Source organism: Amblyomma mixtum, chromosome 2 (genome assembly GCF_055824585.1).
Source record: "Amblyomma mixtum isolate Tamu chromosome 2, ASM5582458v1, whole genome shotgun sequence".
In the NCBI taxonomy this organism is placed as follows: Eukaryota; Metazoa; Arthropoda; class Arachnida; order Ixodida; family Ixodidae; genus Amblyomma; species Amblyomma mixtum.
In genome coordinates this window covers 61,043,868-61,065,948 of record NC_143013.1, presented here as the reverse complement: position 1 = coordinate 61,065,948, position 22,081 = coordinate 61,043,868, and the positions used below count along the sequence as shown (strand labels likewise).

General features: G+C 45.4%; 1 protein-coding gene across 1 annotated transcript; it reads right to left on the bottom strand.

Annotated features, from left to right (window-relative positions):
* Positions 1-1,231: 1,231 nt before the first annotated feature.
* Faf2 (Fas-associated factor 2) lies at positions 1,232-21,993 on the bottom strand. Its single transcript, XM_089571711.1, has 12 exons — positions 21,910-21,993; positions 21,457-21,525; positions 21,258-21,361; positions 20,043-20,161; positions 18,853-18,882; positions 17,048-17,148; positions 15,170-15,255; positions 11,705-11,796; positions 10,484-10,661; positions 7,996-8,167; positions 6,317-6,460; positions 1,232-1,547 (listed from the first exon to the last, which is right to left on the bottom strand). Exons 1-12 carry the CDS (start codon positions 21,964-21,966, stop codon positions 1,368-1,370), a joined length of 1,332 nt encoding a protein of 443 aa, XP_089427837.1. The 5' UTR covers positions 21,967-21,993; the 3' UTR covers positions 1,232-1,367.
* Positions 21,994-22,081: the final 88 nt, after the last annotated feature.

Genomic DNA, 22,081 nt, shown 5'->3' with positions numbered 1-22,081 from the left:
CTGGCTCACAACACTATGAGGGAGGTCAAGTCACAAAGGCAGCCAGCACAGAAAAAAAAAGATGCGGAGGCGGAAACCATTACCGCCCCACACAATGGAAAGAAAGAGAAAAATTAAAAAGTGGCCTCACTAGCATCTGCACCACATATCCGCATGTTCATTCCAATCTGGTCTTCGTACGACGCTACTCGAGAATTGGAGACTTGCAGGCACAAACTAGAATCGGCGTACGTGACGAGTTCCCACTAGCTGGCCAGCATTTTGCAAATGTGCGCAGTCATCACCATCACGGCAAACCGCACCTTGGCTAATTCCAACACAATCCTCACTCGCTCCGAGTGGCAAAACAAGAAGCAGTAAAAAACAAAACAAAAATACAAACAAAAATTCTTTTGGACTGTACAGAGCCAAAGGGCACCGAAACAAACACAGCTGCTCTTGCCTGGCACATTACTAATTATTTCACACAAGCGTTGATGCAACAATGGATTTGAATGTATCGAGTGTCGCACTGCATTTCTGACAGCTGAGACATCAAAGAAAATCCCAGGCAGTTGTTGCATTTCTGTTAAGAACATGGAATAAAAGTAAGCCCAACTATTATGGTGCTCATGAAGTAAAGAAATCTCTACTGATTTCTTTAAATTTGCAGGCGGCATTTGTGCCTGAATGGAAGTCATCATGAAGTCAGTAGAAATGATTGTGCGGCCCAAGGGTACAATCCACATTAAAGAAAAACAGAGATTAGCTCCTGCTCAAAACTTGTGCCTTTCCAAATGAAATGCACTAAAGCAGTCGCCCTTGAACAAAAACGCAACAACAATAATGTTTGAAACGACTTCTGGGAGACGTGGTAGAACGCAGGAACAACATGAGGTCTGACGCGCTTTTCAACAGATCCTTCAGTGACTTGCATTGAAACAAATGACGAGAACAAAAATAGGCGATGAGTGCTCTGCGGGGAAGAGCACCTCTCAGCAAGCCATCACTGTATGCCGGGCTGGCGGTCTTTCTGGAACCGCTGCCCGCTTATCGCGACACTGCACAAAGGCAGGGACAAGCACAACTGGACAAGAATGCAGCGCCGTGCGCAATCGTACTTGTCCCTGCTTCTGCGTCGCTTGACAATGATGGATGACCGATGGGCCCAAGCCTAAAACCCTGTCAGACTGTGCGCTCTTGGCAAGGACCCTCATTTCCTCGTTCTTCTTCCCCTCCCCCTTTTTTTTTGGACCACGCGCAGCACAGCAATGCAGGACAGTCCGTGACGACCAGCAGTGTTCGAGGGCGGGCGACACAGAGAATAGGCCTGCCACTGAACGCCACCCAGCTCACACAGAGGAGTAAGCAGCAGGGGGCAAAGCAGCTCATGCTTCCAGGTCGTGGACGAACACGGTCTCCGTCTTTCCCAGGCCGAGCTCGGCAAAGCTTGGTGGCTCGGGGCATTCGCGTGTGGGCTCGCACGGCAGTGTCCGCCGGGGGAAGTTCGTGATGATCTCGAAGCTGCTGGGTGCATCCGAGTGGCAGAAGACGTAGAAATAGAGGTACTGCACCAACGTGGAATGGGAAGTGAAAAGGGAGAATGAGAAGTAGAGAGATGAAGTCATTCCGGACAGATGCAGGCTAGGCCACTTTCAAGCATATTAATGAACCGCCAGCGGTGTGTAGTCAGACCACGGTGTAAGAACAGTGCAAGAGCAGGCAGATTTATTCATTCCTCATATTCATACGACGTCAGCGTGTCATCATCATCATCAGCCTGACTACACCCACTACAGGGCAAAGGCCTCTCCCATGTCTCTCCAATTAACCCTGTCCTTTGTCAGTTGCCGCCACTGTATCCCCGCAAACTTCTTAATCTCATCCGCCCACCCAACTTTCTGCCGTCCCCTGCTACGTTTGCTTTCTCTTGGAATCCACTCCGTTACCCTTAAGGACCAGCGGTTATCTTGCCTTCGCATTACATGCCCTGCCCAAGCCCATTTCTTCCTCTTGATTTCAACTAAGATGTCATTAACCCGCGTTTGTTCCCTCACCCATTCCGCCCTCTTCCGATCTCTTAACGTTACACCTATCATTTTCCTTTCCATAGCTCGCTGCGTTGTTCTTAACTTAAGCTGAACCCTCTTTGTTAGCCTCCACGTTTCTGCCCCATAGGTGAGTACCGGTAGGATACAGCTGTTGTATACTTTTCTCTTCAGGGATATTGGTAAGCTACCATTCATGATCTGAGAGAACCTGCCATATGCGCTCCACCCCATTCTTATTCTTCTAGTTATTTCCCTCTCATGATCCGGATCTGCGGTCACTACCTGCCCTAAGTAGACATATTCTCTTACTACTTCCAGCACCTCGCTACCAATTGCGAACTGCTGTTCCCTTGCTAGGCTTTTGAACATTACTTTGGTTTTCTGCATGTTAATTCTTAGCCCCACCGTTCTGCTCTGCCTGTCTAACTGATTGATCATGCTTTGCAGTTCTTGTCCTGAGTGGCTTAGCAAGGCAATGTCATCAGCGAATCGCAAATTACTCAGGTATTCTCCATTAACTCTTATCCCCAGCTGTTCCCATTCCAGTCCCCGGAATACCTCCTGTAAGCAGGCAGTGAAGAGCGTGTCATAACTGAAAGCAAAATCTAGTTTGTTACACCTTTCACTCCGTCGCCGCACTGCCAGCCTTTGCTTATTTCACAGCTTTCTCCATAGTCAACTTGGCTGCGCACCCTATATTGCCCACCAGCCCGTGTATCTCACCGCACGCGTCATCCACTTCAAGTGTCCCCATCCATGTGCCACACTGCCACCTTTGCCACTGCTTTCGACACTGGGTAACTTAATGCTACTTCGCGTTCTACTCGCTGGAACTACACGAATGGGCGGTACAGCAACGAGGACGCTGTCCTATGGTCCTTTGGAGCTCGTGATCGAAATGCATTTATTGCAAGCTTTTCTTTATTTATCCGAACGACTGCTGAGCGCATGGTTAAAGGTGCACAGAAGAGGATTCTGAACTTGTCTTTTTGCCGCGGGAACTCGATCTACACGTTCCTAGCATTCTTAGAAACTGCAACTTATTGCCCTGTATGGCCGATTTCCCTAATTAAATCGAATTAACGTCCGGCTCCCGCCCTTTTTTTTTAATTCTGCCTCGTACGATGGGCGGAGTCGACCAACGCATGAAGTTCCTTTCAGCCAGCTCTGTGGAGGCTTTGCTTTCGCTTTATTTTGTTTTTTAGGTTTCCATGAATAAATAGTTTCATTCGCAGATAATATATAGCCGCAAAATAAGCCCGCAGAAATAAAAATGCGCGCGGACTATTTGCTACTACGGACTACTACGTATTACTCCGCCGATGGCAGAGCGGCAAGCCGCCACGGGAGTGGGTGAAAGGCACTCCACGCATTGGTCGACTCCGCCCACCGTACGAGGCAGAATTAAAAAAAAAGGGCGGGAGCCGGCCGTTAATTCGATTTAATTTGGGAAATCGGCCATACAGGGCAATAAGTCGCAGTTTGTAAGAATGCTAGGAACGTGTAGATCGAGTTCCCGCGGCAAAAAGACAAGTTCAGATTCCTCTTCAGTGCATCTTTAAGGCGGAAGAGGGTCTTAGAAAAAAATTTTTATTAAGGAAGTCAGAATTATGAAATCTTCAGAGAACATGTAATTTGCGTCCTGATTAAAAGTATGTCATTTAATTTGATGTATAAAAAGTCCTTGTGCACTTATGCAATGTGCTCTGTAACTTTTTGCCGACAGCTCTAAAAAAATTTTTGCTCCAGGGAACTTGTGAGATTGCATGCTATTGGTTTATCTTGATTTGGTTTGGTTTTTTGGGGTTTAATGTCCCAAAGCAACTCAGGCTATAAGGGACGCCGTAGTGAAGGGCTCCGGAAATTTCGACCACCTGGGGTTCTTTAACGTGCACTGACATCGCACAGTGCACGGGCGTCTAGAATTTCGGCTTCATCGAAATTCAGCCGCCGCAGCCGGGATCGAACCTGTGTCTTTCAGGTCAGCAGCCGAGCGCCATAACCACTGAGCCACCGCGGCGGGCCGTTTATCGACATCAAGCTATGCAATAAGGGTAAAATTATCATCCTGCCTGTCATAGAAGTTGAGTTTGGGATCTTGAAGTTGTCACTTAAGAAACAGAAATACGGCTTGGTTTAGTTTGGTTTATGGGGTTTAACGTCCCAAAGCGACTAAGGCTATGAGAGACGCCGTTGTTGTGGCTTTCTCGCGCTCTCGCCGAGCTGGGGTTCTTTAACGTGCACTGACATCGCACAGTACACGGGCCTCTAGAATTTCTCCTCCAAAGAAAACAGAAATACAAATTTTTCTTCCTATTTGTGAAGTGGGTGGTAACTCCAAAACCCTTCACACGACTTCTATGATAGGCAGGATAATAATTTTACCCTGCATAGCTTGACGTCAAGTGAAGCCGATGGCATGCATTCTAGCAAGTTTGTCCTCCATTGTGCAAAATATGCAACGTTGCTCGCATGTAACACAGCGCAATGGTTATTGCTGGGTGCTCGTATTATGAAACATAATGCAACCATTTATTTTTTTTTTAGTTCGATCAGCTATGTGAGGATGTCGAAAATGATTATTGCTGTAGGCAATTTGCCGCCCGTCAAGCTGCTCCTGACATTTGAGTTTGCAAGCAGATTTTCACTTAAGGGGGGATGTGGGGATCAGATCGCAAAAACCACGAAAAAAGTTGATTTTTGAAAAGTACACTTTTTGGCATCTCACACACTGTTTCTATGTTGTACTGAAATATTTCACCCAAAAATAAACTTTAAGCGCTTCAAATAAATATACCGTATTTACTCGCGTAATAGGCGCACTCGCATAATAGGCGCACCCCTAGTTAGGGCGCGAAAAATCAGATTTTTTTTATTTCCGCGCATAATAGGCGCACCCCGAACTTGGCACTGTGATCAATACTGTATTTACACGATTGCAAGCCGACGCCTCGCCCCCCCCCCCCCCCCCCCCCGCTCCCCAATCTTTATTTTAACAAAGTTTTTGCTGAACTGCCGCACTTCTCGGCCACGTCGTATTTTCCGACCTGCCCCACGCTTGCCGCGTTCGAGAGCAAACTCCCAGCCATGTAGCTGTTAAAACAGCTTGCCCTTCGAGCTAAACCATCAACGCTCTCCGCGGCAAAGCCATAAACCACGATAACTATCGCGCTACCGCAAATCCCGGCACTTGAAAGCAACAAAAAAAAAAAAAAACGAGCTGGAGATGCTGATGGCGATATAGATAGCGAAAGCTCGCGGCGGAGGAACGCGATGATGATGATGATAAGCTTGGCCTTGGGCGCCCTCCTGGGCCAACGTTTTCTCCTGGGCGGCGTCTGGAAGCTCCTGCACGCGTGTGTGGCCTCCGCGATCAAGCGCCCGTTGCGCGCAGCCGGAGCCGATCGCGGAGGCCTCGGCGCGTGCATTCCTAAGGCTATTCCCGCGTGTGTCGTGGAAAGTTTCGGTGCAACCCTTACACGGATCTTTTTTTTTTAACATTTTCTTCGCGAAAACGGGGTGCGGCCCGTACACGAGTGCGTTTACGCGGTGTGTTCAATTTTGCGAGTCGAAAAATTTCCGGAAATTTTACCCCGCGTAATAGGCGCACCCCGAACTTTGAGCCGGATTTTCTGGAAAAAAAGTGCGCCTATTATGCGAGTAAATACGGTATTTGTCGGCATCTACACATAGACAGTGCATGCTAGCTTAAAACTTTCAGGCTTGTTTTGAGCTTAATACCTTGTTCATGGAAAGCACAGCATTGCAATGTGTGCATGGATTTTTACCCCGTTTGTTTTGTTGTGATCACTGAAATGTGGTCTGTGTCAAGACAGTCTCAGATTTATCATTTAGGCTCGCATGTTTTCATTACATGATAATTAGAGCATGATACATTCTAAACATAAAAGAAGGTGCATATTGTGTCCTTTATAAAAAAGAGCAGAGAAATTTAAAAAAAAATTAAGAGAGTCTTGATTTACACCACACTTCTTAGTAAATATTAAAAGCATTTACAGACCTGTAGCTCGTTTTTTTGTCATGCTAGGCTTTCCACAAGCAAGCAACATGGGGACAATATGTAAACAATGATAAAAGGGAAACTACTAAAGCTGTCATTGTGAAACTTTATATCTGATTTTTTTATGCTGTTTTAAGCCAGTCTGCAAAATTTCATCACTCTAAGTCGAAAAACAGATAAGTTGCCTTCGATCCCCTCATCCCCCCTTAAGCACCCACACAAAACCACCACCAATGGCAGCCAGTGACCACAGGCATGCACACACCTTGATAGACTGCGACCGCCTGAAGCGCCTCTCGAGGCGCGTTCCAGCAGGCAGCTTGATCACCAGGTGGATGCTGTGAGGGTCCGAATCCGGGGGTTCCTCGGGAATCTGGTCCACCAACTCCAGCTTCATCCTCTGTATCTCCTGCAACAAGAACGGCCGCACCACCCTACAGTGACACAGTTGGATAGAGCAAAACTGACAGCGGAAAGCGACGCCACAAGTGGGTGCAGGGTGCTTTACACTCTCTCGATGTCATGACGCCTCAATGACAGTTTTCCGTAGCCATGCACTCCTACCGCCCTCATGAGAGTAAACTTCGTCTGTATCGCAGGGGTATTGCAGTTTGGCCGCTTTATGTAAAAGTGACACTAAAGAAATGCACCAACCGAAGCAAGAACCTACACTAGACTGACGGATTTCACTTTCATGTAATCATCTGGTTATTCAAGCCCGTATATGAGTTTGTCCTGTCTTTTTTTCTGCAGTGTTCTTTTTTGCGCAAATCTCCCTGGCATTACTAGGGACAAACCAACCAGCCCGACAACAACTCTTGCTAAAGTATATGCACTAGTCCTGTCTTTCTGTGTACCACGGTTTTTTTTTTTTCACAAATCTTCACAGTGGTACCAGGCACGAACCAACTAGCTTGACAACAACTATGGCTAAAGTATATGCACTCGTCTTGCCTTTCTGTGTGCCGCGGTTTTTTTGCACAAATCTGCACAAGACACAAACCTACTAGCCTGACAACAACTCTCGCTAATGTATATATGCGCTCGTCTTGTCTTTCCGTGTGATGGTTGCTCAAACAAATCTTCATGGTGCTAATCGAGCTTAGAACTGCTGCTGCGGTGCAGTATACAGTAGTAATACCCCTGTCAAGCGGGCAAGTTAAGTGCACTTAAGGAGAGCGTACTTCGCTGTAAGTACACTTTGCCGCATCTAAACGACGCAAGTGAGTGTCACTCGCGGAAGAGTGCACTCCGCTGAGAGTGCGTTCACGGACCTCACTTTGCTGGCCGAGTGCGTAGCCTCGACACCAGCGGTTCCAAGGTACAAAATTTATAGTGACTAAAAAGTACTTACAACTTTATTTTATGTGCTACAACTCTGTTTTCAGAAAAAAAGTTCATTGGTTATAGCTGCAAGCAAAGCAACAAAACAAGTAAACGTGATCAGATGCAACATCGCTGCCTGCCGCCATCTTGTTTGTTGTCGAAATTATGGATAGTCTTGGCTTTTCTTCTATTTTCATTTTCTTTTATCGCTAAAAACTATTGAACTTCGTTTTATTTGCGCTATCACGTTAAGCAATCAAATATTATGAGTCTTTTTTTCTTTTACATCGTCTTGCTCAGAAATTCCGCTCATTTTCTGTCGCCATTTTTTTTTACTATGAGTGCATTTTGCTTTCCCGTTTAGCACTGCGTAGCCCAAAGTGTCACTCAGGATGCCGAAGCGCACTCCCCGTAAGTGCACTTAATTTGCCCGCTTGACAGGGGTATATAAGTTAGAGGTCTCAAGGTCACTCTTTCGAACACTGGTATCAGCACCATTTCAGGAGGATCTTTTCTCTATAACCTTCCATGTTTTGTCCAGTACTGGGGTCCCTCCCCAGGATGAATTGCAACCAGCCAGCTCAGGCAGCAATTTGTCTTAGGGAGCCATTCCCTCACCTCTCTCCTCTGCTGTTCCTGGAGCGCCCTCTCCCTCTGGCGCTGCTCCTCCTCCTCCCTGCGGCGGACCTCTTCCAAGCGCCGCCGCTCCTTCTCCTGGTCCGCCAGCAGGGACGCCTGGTAGGCCTCGTCCTGCTGCTGCCGCAGGCTCTGCGTCAGGCTCCGCTCGTCCCTGGGATTCAAACCGCAGAAACAGGAACTGAGACACGCCTCCCTGGCCCTTCCAGCCAATCATCTGCCACCCTTTGTGCCTTCTACGGCTCCAGGATTGCTTCTCTTCAGTCGCTGGAATGGTTACGCTGTAAGCTGCCGGTTTAGAGTCGAGCTTGCGAGCCCACTCTTCTCTTGCAATGAAAAAGCATCATAAATGAAAGAATGATGCAGGACATTTGGTGCAGAACTGGCTTAACCCTTTCAGACGCCATTTTTTGTTTTATTGAAATCAGTTATTTTTTTCACCTAAGTAGTATATTTAGGCCTCAAGAAAAGAACTTTGCTAGTTTTTGAGCGTGAAAGACCAGCAGGTAAGTTTGTACAACGATGTGCAGAATTCCGTACAAAGTGCCAGATTTGTTAGAAATAGTAACACCGAAATGTTCTCTTGTGTCAGGTAAGCACCCTAGCAATCGTGGAATCATTTTGCGTTTCGAATATGCACATAACGCCCGAAATTGAGCAAAAATAATCAATTTTTTTACTTGCAACAAAATCTCTCTGCACAAAAATGGTGGACAAAGTGCTACCTAGCCCACTGTTGAGTGAAATATTATTTACTGCGTTCGCTACATGGCACAAAAAAACCAACTTATTTGCGACAAGAAGGCTACTCAGTTCAACTCAAAACAATGAAATCACTGCTAGGTGCACTAGTCTCTCAGAAAAAGCTGTGAGTTTGCTGTCTACACAATTGTGTACAAAGCGCCTTAAAGGGTTAAGGGGGGACATGGGTCTTAGAGCATTTTTTTTTTATTTACAGACCAAATGGAATGAAACTGCACAGACTTATTCAGTTTTTTCTGCTGATTTCAAATATGCAATTTGTTTATTTCTAGGCCAATTAGTTCCTGAGATATTATATATATCATGCCATTGTCTGCTGAAACAATAGAAAAGAAATGGGCCACCAGAAATTTAATTTTAATGTGTGGGTAGATACTACAATGTGTGAGGAATGTAACGCTGGAAGCAGTTTTCAGTTTTTTGTCCGTGTGGACAAATGGGCTTAATAGTTAGTTTTCAAGTGAGTTGACCAGACATACAGTGCCAGAAAACTTGACACACATGAAACTAACTATATTAAGCCCATTTGTCAACACAGACAAAAAACTGAAAACTCCTTCCAGCGTTGCATTCCTCACACATTGTAGTATCTACCCACACATTAAAATTAAATTTCTGGTGGCCCATCTCTTTTCTATTGTTTCAGCAGACAATGGCATGATATATATTAATATCTCAGGAACTAATTGGCCTAGAAATAAACAAATTGCATATTTGAAATCAGCAGAAAAAACTGAATAAGTCTGTGCAGTTTCATTGCATTTGGTCTGTAAATAAAAAAAATGATCTAAAACCCATGTCCCCCCTTTAACACTGAAAACGCTACCTGTGCAGCATGGCTTCTGCCTCTTCACCTTGCAACACGCCAACACCACGGGTCCAGAGGAAGAAGGAAAACTCACAACAACAACAAAACGTCAGCACTGACACAAGATGATCCACAGCCTCCTATCTACGAGAACAACCCCACGGCAAATGAAACTGCCTGGAGGCAGGCACTAGGGAAGTGCACAAGTACTGTGTTGTGTTGGGTTTAATGGCGCATAAGCAACTATGGCTATCATGCGCCAAGCACAAGGTATAGAACATTGTTTTATATATGAGAGAAGCCAACAGCCACAGAAACCAAGGGGCACAGGGGATTTTTAATTAATTTATTTATTTTGTGGTGTTGATCAGTTTATAATATTGCTGAATATGTAATCGCTTAAAGCTAATTGATTAGAAAAGCAGAAGAAAAAAAACAACCACATGCCGCCGGTGGGATCCGAACCCACGACCTCCGAATTACGCGTCCGGTGCTCTACCGCTGAGCTACGGCGACGGCTGTCAAACCTTCTGCTTTTGGGGGTACTTATGTTTACAAATGATCTAACCTTGAGAGTGTTCACCAGCGCCACCCACGTTCTTAAGCGGCAGACGTAGCACGTCCTGAGTTACCGCTGATGTGACGTAGAACGTCATCGAACGGCGAGGGTGGAAGCTGTGTGAGTTTTATATAGGATGTTATAAAAAAGTGTAAATCATCGGTGGTGTAAAGGGTCTAAAAAGTTCATTCGTGCAACCTAGTAAAAAAATAAGACAAAATGTTAGATGTGACTTATGGTAAAAGCTTTAAAGAAGGTCAGGTAACCTCTGAAAACCATCCTTGGCAGCGCAAGAATGTCAAGGTTCCCGCCAAATCGCACAAGCAGTGCTCTGCGCTAACCTCTCCATGCGTGCCGTGATGAGAGCGGCCTCGTTGTCGGTCATGATCTGCTGCAGCCGCAGGATGACCGTCTCGGGCTCCATGAGGCCCTCCAGGCGGCCCACCACCGTCATGCGGTGCTCCCGCAGCACAATCACCGCCAGGAACGGGTACGTGTTCTCCCGCAGCGCCTGCGACACTGCACGCATTGCACGCAACAGACGTCCAGGGTCACCAACCAAGAAGGCACGGCAGCGGGTCACCGGACGGACCCCACCGCAGGCCTTAGTTATGAGCTCAGGTTTGGTGCTTACCACCCTGGGGCCCCCCAGTTCAGCACGAGAAGCCTCAGCGGAGCGTCTGTCACACAAGAATTTTCAAGTTCCCCAATTCCTCCAGCTTGTACCTCACTAGTACAGTAGACTCCCTTTAAAGACGAACTCCAAGGGACCATGAAGACTGTTCATCTTATCAGAAGTTCATCTAATTAGGAGTGCTTCTTAAAATGATGTTCGAGCATGCAGTGTGCGTCCAAATACTTCGTATATGTGAACAAAGCCATGAAATAGTCTTTTAGGAAAAAAATAATTGCAACATAAGCATTTATTGCACTACCAGTGCAGTGCATCAGGCACTGTTGAGTGTTGCCCAGTCTGTTATTTTTTTTTTTGTGTCTGCTGAGAAAATCGTCTGCTTGCTACAAGCGTAGGCATATCACTTAACCTTCCAAGATATCCTTCAGTGCCCTCACAGGGGAGGAGCAGCGACATTTCTGCTTTTACAGAATCGCCCTTTCAACGGAGACATGGTTAGGTCTCTGTACCTCCCCGCGTCGCATGGATCGTCGGCGGTGCAAAAAAGCTTTCAATTTTTTAGCTTTTTTTTCCTTCCGCTGAAATACTGCTCGAATGGTCGAGTAAAGCTGCATGGCTTGGGCACGGCTGGTCGTGAAAGTTCATCTTAACCAATTAGCACGTGTGCAGTGTACATCTTAAGCAGATTTTTTTTGCATTGACTCTACGGGAAACCAAACAAATGACCACCACTGGTCATCTTAACCAAGGGTTCATCTTAAGCAAGTTCGTCTTAACGGGAGTCTACTGTATAACCAAAATTCTCTCATGCGGCCGCAACACTTTAGGAAGTGTGCTACGCTCGGGAAAAAAAAAAAGAAATCTGAATGCCCCATTAACTGCGCGTATTACAACTACTACTAGCGCTGTAGTACAAGGGCGTACTCACCCCGATAACCTTCGTAGTAGTTGATAGAACAGGCCCAGAAGAGCATGTTGCCATTGATGAAGTCTATCAAGGGCCGGTACGACAGCACGTCCCTGCAAACAGACAACATGTTCACATGCACAATGAGAAACTGAACAAGTGCGACGAAAAAAAAGAAAAGAGGACAATAAAATGGAGCAAGCATTTGGTGTCACTGACGGTCGTGGTTCAGCTTGCAAGTAATTTGAACAAACAGTGGGTGTCCCTAAATAGAATGTATTGCTTTTATCTCACAACTTCCAGCTCTCCACAAAAAGGCAGTTAAAATTTTGTGCACAAACCATTTTTTCCAGCACCACCTGTCTGCGGTGAGAGGACTGCAAGCCAGTGTTAACAAATTTGTTCTGTAAATCCCACCGGACAACAAAAAAGTCTCGACTTGTGCCTTGAATGCAACTAACTGAAGTGTGCTGACAGTCAGTTTCACTCAAATGGGCAGAGCATCTTTTCAATGCAATTCGCATTCAATTCGAAAACATGCCGACAACCAAGTCAACAACAGATGGCTCTTGGCGATTCAAACTTGATAGGAACCAAAATTTTTATCAAATAATGCAGGTTTTTACAATAAGAACCTTTTTACTACTAGGTGTTTATGGGACCAAGATATTTGTGATAAACCAGAATTTTCATAATTATTAAGCAAGTTCGAAGTAAAGGCAGTCAACTGAGTGCCAAACAAGAGCACTAGCAGCAGCAGTATGTGCAAGTTCTCGTATGTTGTTTTTAACTTTTTAGTGTGCTTTAGGTCACCATCAGCAATGAACAGGGTGCAAAGAAAGACAGGGATAGCAGTTCAAGCTTCTGGCTACGAGGCAGGAATTTCTTTTCACAGGACCTCCATCGACTGCAACCAGCAAATACACAGTACAATGACCACAAAAGCAACAGGTCATCTCAGGATCTACTTTTTGCATTCACAAGAAAACGTTAAAGGGACAGTGAGGAGAGCACTATTAATATCTTTTTTTATAGCAAAATCCGATAGTTCAGCATTTCATGGCTTTGTTGCCACTTGGCCGGCAGCGAAAGATGCATTTATTTCCAAGAAATTTGAATTCGAAGTTGAAAAAGTTTTTCCCGCCACTCTGATTCAAACTTGGGATTCTCCTACGACGACGACACAGGACTAAGTGACGAGAAACATAACGTGAAATGACGTAACGCAGACTCCGTGATTTCTGGCGGCCAGCAGTGCGGCCTAGCAGCAGCCGAAAAGAAAGCTACCGCCGGCCGCACGTTGAAGGCATATATCGGCTATTGCGGCCGTCGCTATAGTTGCTTCACTTACGTTTGCACTCACGTTTTGCCAGCGTTACGATGGATCTTGTTCTCGAAGTCGTCAGCGAAGTTCTCACAAATAGACACCTTTAGCATACCGTGTACCTTGTTACCGCTAGCGGAATACCGGGAGCCCGCATGCCGCCGGCGAGCAGGCACTGATTGGTACCGATGCTTCAGGCGCGTGCGTAGCTGCCGGGCACTTGGCGCCATCTAGCGACGTCAAGGAGATTTGCGCATGCAATGGCTGCGCCTCAGAGATTTGTGGCTTCTCGGTTCCTAGTGTTGCGAGAACCATTGGTTCTAGCAACACTGTTTTGTCCTATGACCTCATCACGCTTGTACTTGCGAGTTTGGCCTGTGGCGGCGATACCTGTATTTTGGTTCTCGCTCTTTTCTACGTTACAAGAGCTTTGTTGTCAGTATGAGTGGCGTTTTTGTAATCAGGAGCTGATATTGTGTCGATACAAGTCAACTTAAATTTCTCCTCAGTGTCCCTTTAAGGGGGGACACTGGTCTTAGACCTATTTTCCTTTTTTTTAGTCACCTCCTAATCAAACTGCACCATCTTGCTCAGTTTTTTACACCGATTTCAACAATGAAATTACCTTTGTCCTAAATTAGGCGGTCCCCAAGATAATTCATTTTAATTAGTCATTCATTAGTACCTCGGTGAAAAAAAAACTGCTCAATAAAAGATCATTTTTAATCCAAGGCTACATAGTATGGTGAGCAAAGAGTGCAATAATCTGAACCATTTTTTCATTTTACCCTCATTAGTAATTTTACAGCACTTGGAATATCAATAATCAAGGCTTGAATGTAATGTATCGATAAACTTTGCGAAATTATGAATTTTTGAAGTGCAACTGAACAAATCTGCTTAGATTATTGCACACACTGTGCCTTCAGCTTCCCTTAGCAAACAGTATGACATCTCTATCTGTCCTAGATGTTGAGGTACTGACATACTAAGACAGCCAGATGTCTAAAATTTTCATGCCATTAAATTGCCTGCTCCTGCATAAATTCAGCCCACACGATCATCTGAATTTAATATTACGCTCAAAATGTTGATTTCTTGAAGGAAAAAATTGGTACAGTTGGAAAATAATACCTGTAGATTCCACAAATGGCACTTTTTGAAAATCGATTTTTGGTCATCTTTTGGCCTCAAATACCAGTGTCCCCCTTAACAGGACCTCCATCAACTGCAACCAGAAAATACACAGTACACTGACCACAGAAGCAACAGATCATCTCAGCACCTACTTTTTGCATTCACAAGAAAGCGTTAATGTCTTGCATCTGACAAACTATAATGGTTTGGATTAATCCGAGGCGATTTTCGTCGTACACACTGGTGAGATAATCAGGCGACTGCAATTACGACATCCTGCTGGAAAATACAGCAGAATCTCGATGACCCGAACCTCACGGGGTCGCGAAAAATATTCATATCATCCAAAGCTAACCAAATTTCAATTCAATTTTATTCAACATCTTGAGGATGTTGGGCGCGCCGACAAAAAGCCAGAGAGAAGGCTTGACAGAGGTCGACGCACCCTACAATAACTTGACAGCAGGACCAGAATGTTGTACAGTCCACGGCAAGTGAGCACACAGGGGAAAAAAAAAGAAAAAAAAGAGAGTACAAATCATGAGTAAAAATTTCCGTGACACGACGGTACCTAGGGTTACAGCAATTTAGATGCCTTATTTAATGAGCACGGAAGGGTATAACAAAGCATTTGGCAACCATAATTCGTTCGAGTTTTTGGCACGAACCATGTGAAACCAGTACGTGTGGTGTACTTCTGTTCTTTACATTTTAAGTTCGACACGTTCATCATAAATGGATTGTTTTGTCTAATACTTGTTTTATACCGCCTTAACAGTATACTTGTATTTGTATGCAGAAGCACTGGCAATGCGTACATGCAGATCTGTTTACGGCAGACGGGACTTATATTTACAGCCGCTGTACTAATTCTGCCTACTTTCCCTCGCTGCAGCTCACAAAATCTCCTGCGCAGTGTCCAATTCCTCGTTTCCTTCCAGACACATGGGTTCATTCTCTTTTTGGTGAAATGCTTCTAAACCACGCGTGCGCCCAGCTCATGCTTCGTGGGGAAAAAAGCTCACCTGCAGAAGGCAGGCGTGTCCTGGTGGTCGTCACTATGCAGATAGATCAAGAGGAACTTGAGCTCCTGCTTTGCATCGTTCAGGGCCTGCGCAAAAATCAAACCAAAAACAAGAGCAACAAGCAGTTAAAAACAGCTGAATGTGCCGTCAACTGCTCGTACCTCTGTACACCGCTGCCAACTGAACCCTCAGCGGCCACCAAGTCCCTGCTTTGATCAAAGGCCAAAGCAATGACATGACAGGGGGCTGTCAAGGCAGAGGGAATCTGTCTCCTACTATTCCGTCACACCTTTTCATAGACAGGAAAGAAGCCAACAGCCACAGAAACCAAGGAGCACAGGGGATTTTTTTTTATTAATTTATTTATTTTGTGGTGTCGATCAATTTAGAATAATACTGAATATGTTATCGCTTGAAGCTAATTGATTAGAAAAGCAGAAGAAAAAACAACCACATGCCGCCGGTGGCATCCGAACCCACGACCTCCGAATTACGCGTCCGGTGCTCTACCTCTGAGCTACGGCGACGGCTGTCAAATCTTCTGCTTTCGGGGGTATTTATGTTTACAAGTAACCTAACCTTGAACCTTGAAACATAAATACCCCCGAAAGCAGAAGATTTGACAGCCGTCGCCGTAGCTCGGAGGTACAGCACCGGACGCGTAATTCGGAGGTCGTGGGTTCGGATCCCACCGGCGGCATGTGGTTGTTTTTTCTTCTGCTTTTCTAATCAATTAGCTTCAAGCGATAACATATTGAGTATTATTCTAAATTGATCAACACCACAAAATAAATAAATTAATAAAAAAAATCCCCTGTGCTCCTTGGTTTCTGTGGCTGTTGGCTTCTTTCATATTTATAACGAGCCCCTCATTCCCCTTCCATTGTTTGCTTATTTTCATAGACAGGAAGTTTTGCTCGAGCATGTACGAATGATCCAACTCTGCTTCCTAATTATAATTACATCAGTCAAATGTGGCAACCAATTCAGTGCTTCAACAGAAAAGCAATGAGACGGCCTAAAAAGTAACGTGCAGCTTCACTGCCAATTCATGGCATGAGCCCAGACTGCAGTTTTTTTTGTTTGCAGCCAGTAAAACCAGAGAACAGATACAAAAATCTATTGTCACGTGCGCACCATTTCACACTTGCAGACAAAGCTAAGGAAGCTAAGGAAGCTAAGGAAGCTGCCTGAGCTGACTACTTTCACACAGCCTGAAGTAACAGTAGGGCTGGTCAAATGTTTTTTAGGGGAATCCCCCAAGGTGGAGTAGATTTGTAATAAGGGAGTAATTACTCATTGGCATCCACCCGAGTGCGGCCATACGGCTACAAAGGAAAGCTATACAGCTTTCTCAGAAACTTCGTAGTTAAAGAAAAATTCGTCCTGGTCCGGGGTTCGAACCCAGGACCACCGCTACACCGGAGCAGTCGCTCTACCAATTGAGCTAACCAGGACGGCAAGCTTATGGTAGGACGAGAGCGAATTGATCAATAACTCGAAGTGGGAACTGTGTTGGGAACACAGTTCGCACTTCACGAACATGAAGTGGGAACACAGTTCCCACTTCGAGTTATTGATCAATTCGCTCTCGTCCTACCATAAGCTTGCTGTCCTGGTTAGCTCAATTGGTAGAGCGACTGCTCCGGTGTAGCGGTGGTCCTGGGTTCGAACCCCGGACCAGGACGAATTTTTCTTTAACTACGAAGTTTCTGAGAAAGCTGTATAGCTTTCCTTTGTAGCCGTATGGCCGCACTCGGGTGGATGCCAATGAGTAATTACTCCCTTATAACAGTAGGTCTCCTGAGCTTGGGGCAAAGGACTCGAAACAGTGCGGGGTCAGACCAAGCAACAAAAGAGGAGCAAAAACACACGCACCTGGCTGTAGCTGCCCTGGTAGAAGACTGGGTGGTTGCTCCCATATCTACTCTCAAAGTACTGGATGAAGGCCATCACATCGGCCACAGGGTCTGCGGCCACTGCAAAAAGGTGCACGAGAGATGGAAGAAAACAACTGGTCATCCATTATTTCCCTTTTTCCACCCATTTTACACGAGACAAAATTTGCTATAAGGGGTATATAACGTTTTAAATATGCTTAATTAAAATCAAAGCACTCAATTTCAGCCTTGCCCAGTGCTTAAACAGTAGCGAGGAGGGACTTAAAAAGCAGCTTTTCTTCTTTAAAGGGACACTGAGGAGAGCTCTATTAATATTTTTTTTATAGTAAAATCCGACAGTTCGGCATGTCATGGCTTTGTTGCCACTTGGCCAGCAGCGAAAGATGCATTTATTTCTAAGAAATTTGGATTCGAAGTTGAAAAAGTTTTTCCCGCCGCTCTGATTCAAACTTGGGATTCTGTTATGACGACACAGGACTAAGTGACTTGAAACATGACGTGCGCATGACGTACCGCAGACTCTGTGATTTCTGGCGGCCAGCAGTGCGGCGTAGCAGCAGCCGAAAAGAAAGCTACCGCCGGCCGCACGTTGAAGGCATCTATCGGCTATTGCGGCCGTCGCTACCGTCGCTTCGATTACGTTTGCACTGGCGTTTTGCCAGCGTTACGATGGATCTCGTTCTCGAAGTCGTCAACGAAGTTCTCGCAAATAGACACCTTTAGCATGCCGTGTACCTTGTTACTGTTAGCGGAATACCGGGAGCCCGCCTACCGCCGGTGAGCGCGCTTATTGGTCCCGATGCTGCAGGCGCGCGCGTATCTGCCGGGCACGTGGCGCCATCTGGCGACGTCAAGGACATTTGCGCATGCATTGGCTGCGCCTCAGGGATTTGTGACTTCTCGGTTCCTGGTGTTGCTAGAACCATTCGTTCTAGCAACACTGTTTTGTTCTATGATCTCATCACGCTTGTACTTGCGAGTTTGGCCTGTGGCGGCGATACCTGTATTTTGGTTCTTGCTCTTTTCTACGTTACAAGAGCTTTGTTGTCAGTATGAGTTGCGTTTTTGTAATCAGGAGCTGGTATTCTGTCGATACAAGCCAACTTCAATTTCTCCTCAGTGTCCCTTTAAAGCATGAACTCAGATACCTGGCATAGCGGATCTTTTCTCATGCACCGTTGCTACACCTGCCTCCTGTTATACAAAAATAAGCTGAGGCTTAAAAAAACCTCAACAAGAGAGAGGACGAAACAAGAGACACCCTTGCCATAGGAGTGCACTTCACGTAACCTAACGCACTGCCAAGTTCACAAATGCTTTATCACGTCCCACATCAGCCATTGTTTATCTGTGTTTATCATGGCAACTGGTTCAGACATCCTTTGGAAACAAACACAAGAGAGGGAGCGATAACTGGCTCTTGCTTCCTAAGAGAAACACTGGCAAAACTGCCCAAGCTTTTGGCTGCAGTATCAAAGACAAAACAAGCGTAAATGTGTTGCTAAAAAACTTTTTGTTTGCATCAGATGATTCATAAGTTCCGAGAAGCCACACGGAGATGGTCACAGCGATGCCCCGTTTTGTTTGTTTGTTTGTTTGTTTTCAAAGTGCACTTGAAATGTAGAGGTGTAGCTGTACACTTCTGAGCCCTCATTCTGCCGTGAAACATTGTCCCCTGCTTCAGAATATGTACTAACCTTTCTGAGCATGTGCAGAGAGGAAACTAAGACATGAAACTACTATGCCCTTACTCGCACAGTCAGCAATGCTACCACTACTTACATCTTCTTGGGCCTGGCCAAATAATCCGCCCTGAAATAAACAACAGAGAAACAAGAAAAGTTAATTTCATTAGGCTCTCAAAAAAATTTAAAAAGGGAAGGGGGGGGGGTGTGTACAGCCACAAGCTTGAAAGAAGAAAGTGCACGGTAAATTCAAAACTCCACCCTTTTAAAGAGATACAAGATACAAAAGACAGCCTGAAACTGAGTCCACACACCGCAGCTTCGGAGCCATAGCTGATGACTGAACTCATTATGAATTGCTCAGTTCATTTTTATATAGCACTCAGTTTGCGCAGAAAAAAATAAATAATAATAATCATTGTCATAGCCTTGCAATGCCTCCAGCAAACCTTTAACCCTGTAATACCTAACATATCATGCAAGACACAGGCATTAAAAATGAACAGTTTTTGTCTCTGCTCGCAAAAGCACATACATTCATCCCAGTACTACAGAAACAGCACTGTCTAACATATTTATAAAACAAACTCAAAGTACCAGCTGCTGAAGGAGCAGGGGGCATACTGGAAGTTGACTCATTGCGAAAGCTGACCGCAACGGCAAAACAAACTAAAATTTCACCACACATACACCACCATCGGTAGGTACTACAACAATTTTTAAAATCACTACGGACCCAAAGTACGCATCTGAATATGGGGGCGCAGTTTTCCAGTTCTCAGACAGAGGAAATTATTGTAATTAGCTAATTTTAATTATTGAAATTAATGCACCTTTAATAGTCAACTTGCCAGTCTCTTGCATTTCAGCAAGGTGGACACAATTCTGGAAAACATTTTCGTTGGCTGGCTATTGTAGGGTTTTTGTTACTTTTGCAGGTTTTTTTTTCCCCCATTCTATGCAGATTTAGTTTTGCCCAGGGCTCTGCAGCAATATTGTTGACCCCTATTAGTGCAGCACTACAACTTACGCGACCTACAGGTCAGTGCAATAAAAATTCGTGCAGCAATATACTGACGAGTCCTGTTCACAACTGCACTGGCTCACGCAAAAAGAGCAAGCACTGATGTGCTGATTTACAGCCGAAAAACAAAATTCAAGCAAACAATGCATCTAGAGAGGTTTCAATGTCTACCCGAGATGCAGTTATGTGCATAAGAAGCAGGCTGACCATTTCACTCGCAATGGGGCTCAATTTTACGACTGCTGGGCGGTGAGTCCACTTACATGCATATCGAATGATGCTCATGAGGGTGCTGTAGACGAATGAGAATGGAAACATGATGATGAATTTGCCCCATCCTAAGAGACCGCTGGGCCGCCAGCTCTGGACTGAGTAGAAGAACCTGCGTTGGGAGAACAGGAGGAAGTAGTAAGAACAGCATGTGTGACACTCCCCAAGCTGCTTGAATGCCTCGCACAGATCTGACACAACAAAGAAACGCGATGCAGTTTAGCCCACTTGCATGAATGCCTGTTCAGAGTAAGAGAGTCACAAGTAAAAGGAAAATGCAAATTCCCATTGAAAATTATTCGCATCAAATGATAATGATTCCAGTCTGCAGCTACAGTAACCTGTAGCTGACGCAATCAGGCCATCTGTGTCGCTGTCCCTGTTATCAGAGGCTGTTGTAAAATGACCAGTGGAGCTAGTTGGTGCATTCTGGTGGAAAAAAAACTGTACAGCAGTGGTCCTGTCTTCTTTCTTGCCCCTTGTCTGCTTTCTTGTCACTGGTGACCAGTGACAGTATCACGAAAGAATGAATCAGGTCCTAGGATCGCTGCACAATGGTTTGCTCAAAAACACAAGAAAAACAAAAACAGAAAAAGAACACCTACTGCTTCTAAAAACACGCACTAATCGCCAAGCAATGGGACTAGGGGCACTAAGTGCTCTCTATACCCAGGCAGAGGCAAGGGTTGTGTTCTGCGTACCTAGCTTTCACATGACTGTGGCCATTTGAGATTGGGTCTAATTTGTCGTCTCCAAATTCATTAGAAGCAGATGGGCCTCTTGCTTTCATTTTGTCTTAAATGCCACTTTTATGCAAAAAAAAAAATCTTTGCAAGTGCATCTGCGACAATCAGTGTGGTCATCATTATAACGGCCAACCTGTTAATGACCTGTGCTACATGACGCCTGACATCAGGTCTTTAAGCAGCCTCCTACACAAAGCTTGCAAAGGTCGAAGCAGGCGATTTGCACGTTTCCTGGAGAGTAAGAGATCGTGTTCACCAGCAAACTCGCGACTGTCGATCAGGAGTGTCAAGCTCGGCTAACAGTCTGTTTATTATGCCACTGTAGCAACGGCCTCGTACCGAGAACGGACTATGCCACCTAAAACCTGACCGTGTTGCAAATCACGACAGCGGCGGGTAGCGGCGCAGCAAATACCGTTATTCGGGCACATGTTTGCCCACGCAAACGCAGCACTGACTCACCTTTGGTCGGCGTGATCGACTACAACCGACGGTTGCCGACTAGAAGGAGGCGAGTAGACGGATGGCGAGCCTTCCTGGATGTTGAGGGTATCCTGAACAGCACCCTGCGCCCAAACGCCACCACACCGAACGCGTTAGCGGCGGTGAAGCACGACGATGCAAATACAAAGAAAATTGCTGATACGGAGCAAACTCTCACCTCGAGGTCCCAGTTGTGCCTATTCAGTATTTCCCGACACCTCTCAAGGTCTTCTATCGTCGTGAGATCCTGCAAAAATCGAGGACGCTGAACGTAAGCAGTTGTTGCACGGACATAGTGCTTTCAATTAGGAGAACACACCCGAACATGTGCTGGTCATCGCGATGCGTTCCACTGTCAGGCGCTCCTCACTATTGCAGACCACAAAACTAACGCTCACTGCGCAAATTACGGGGACAGTGGCATTGCTGAATGACACAAAAAAACATGCAAGACCTGATGGCAAAAACAATCTCGAGATTGTTATTGCTTGGAGAGAGCGGTGAACGCAACGTTAGTTTTAGAAAACAATATCAATGAAAACGTTTCTCTTGAACACAGTTACACGTGAAATGCACAGTATGTTACAAGCGCTAACTAATACTCCAGGTGCCATTCAAAATAGACACTCACCTGAAATTGAAGAAGTTTCTCTGTTTGCGAGGCTGACAAGTCATTGCTTTCCGCCATTTTGCTTGCAATGACCGTCTGCGTCACCTGGCGAACAAAGTTTAGGCAAAGTTTAGTGTATAGCGTTTCATGTGGGCACACTTAAACATAAAACCTAACAAAAATACATCAACAC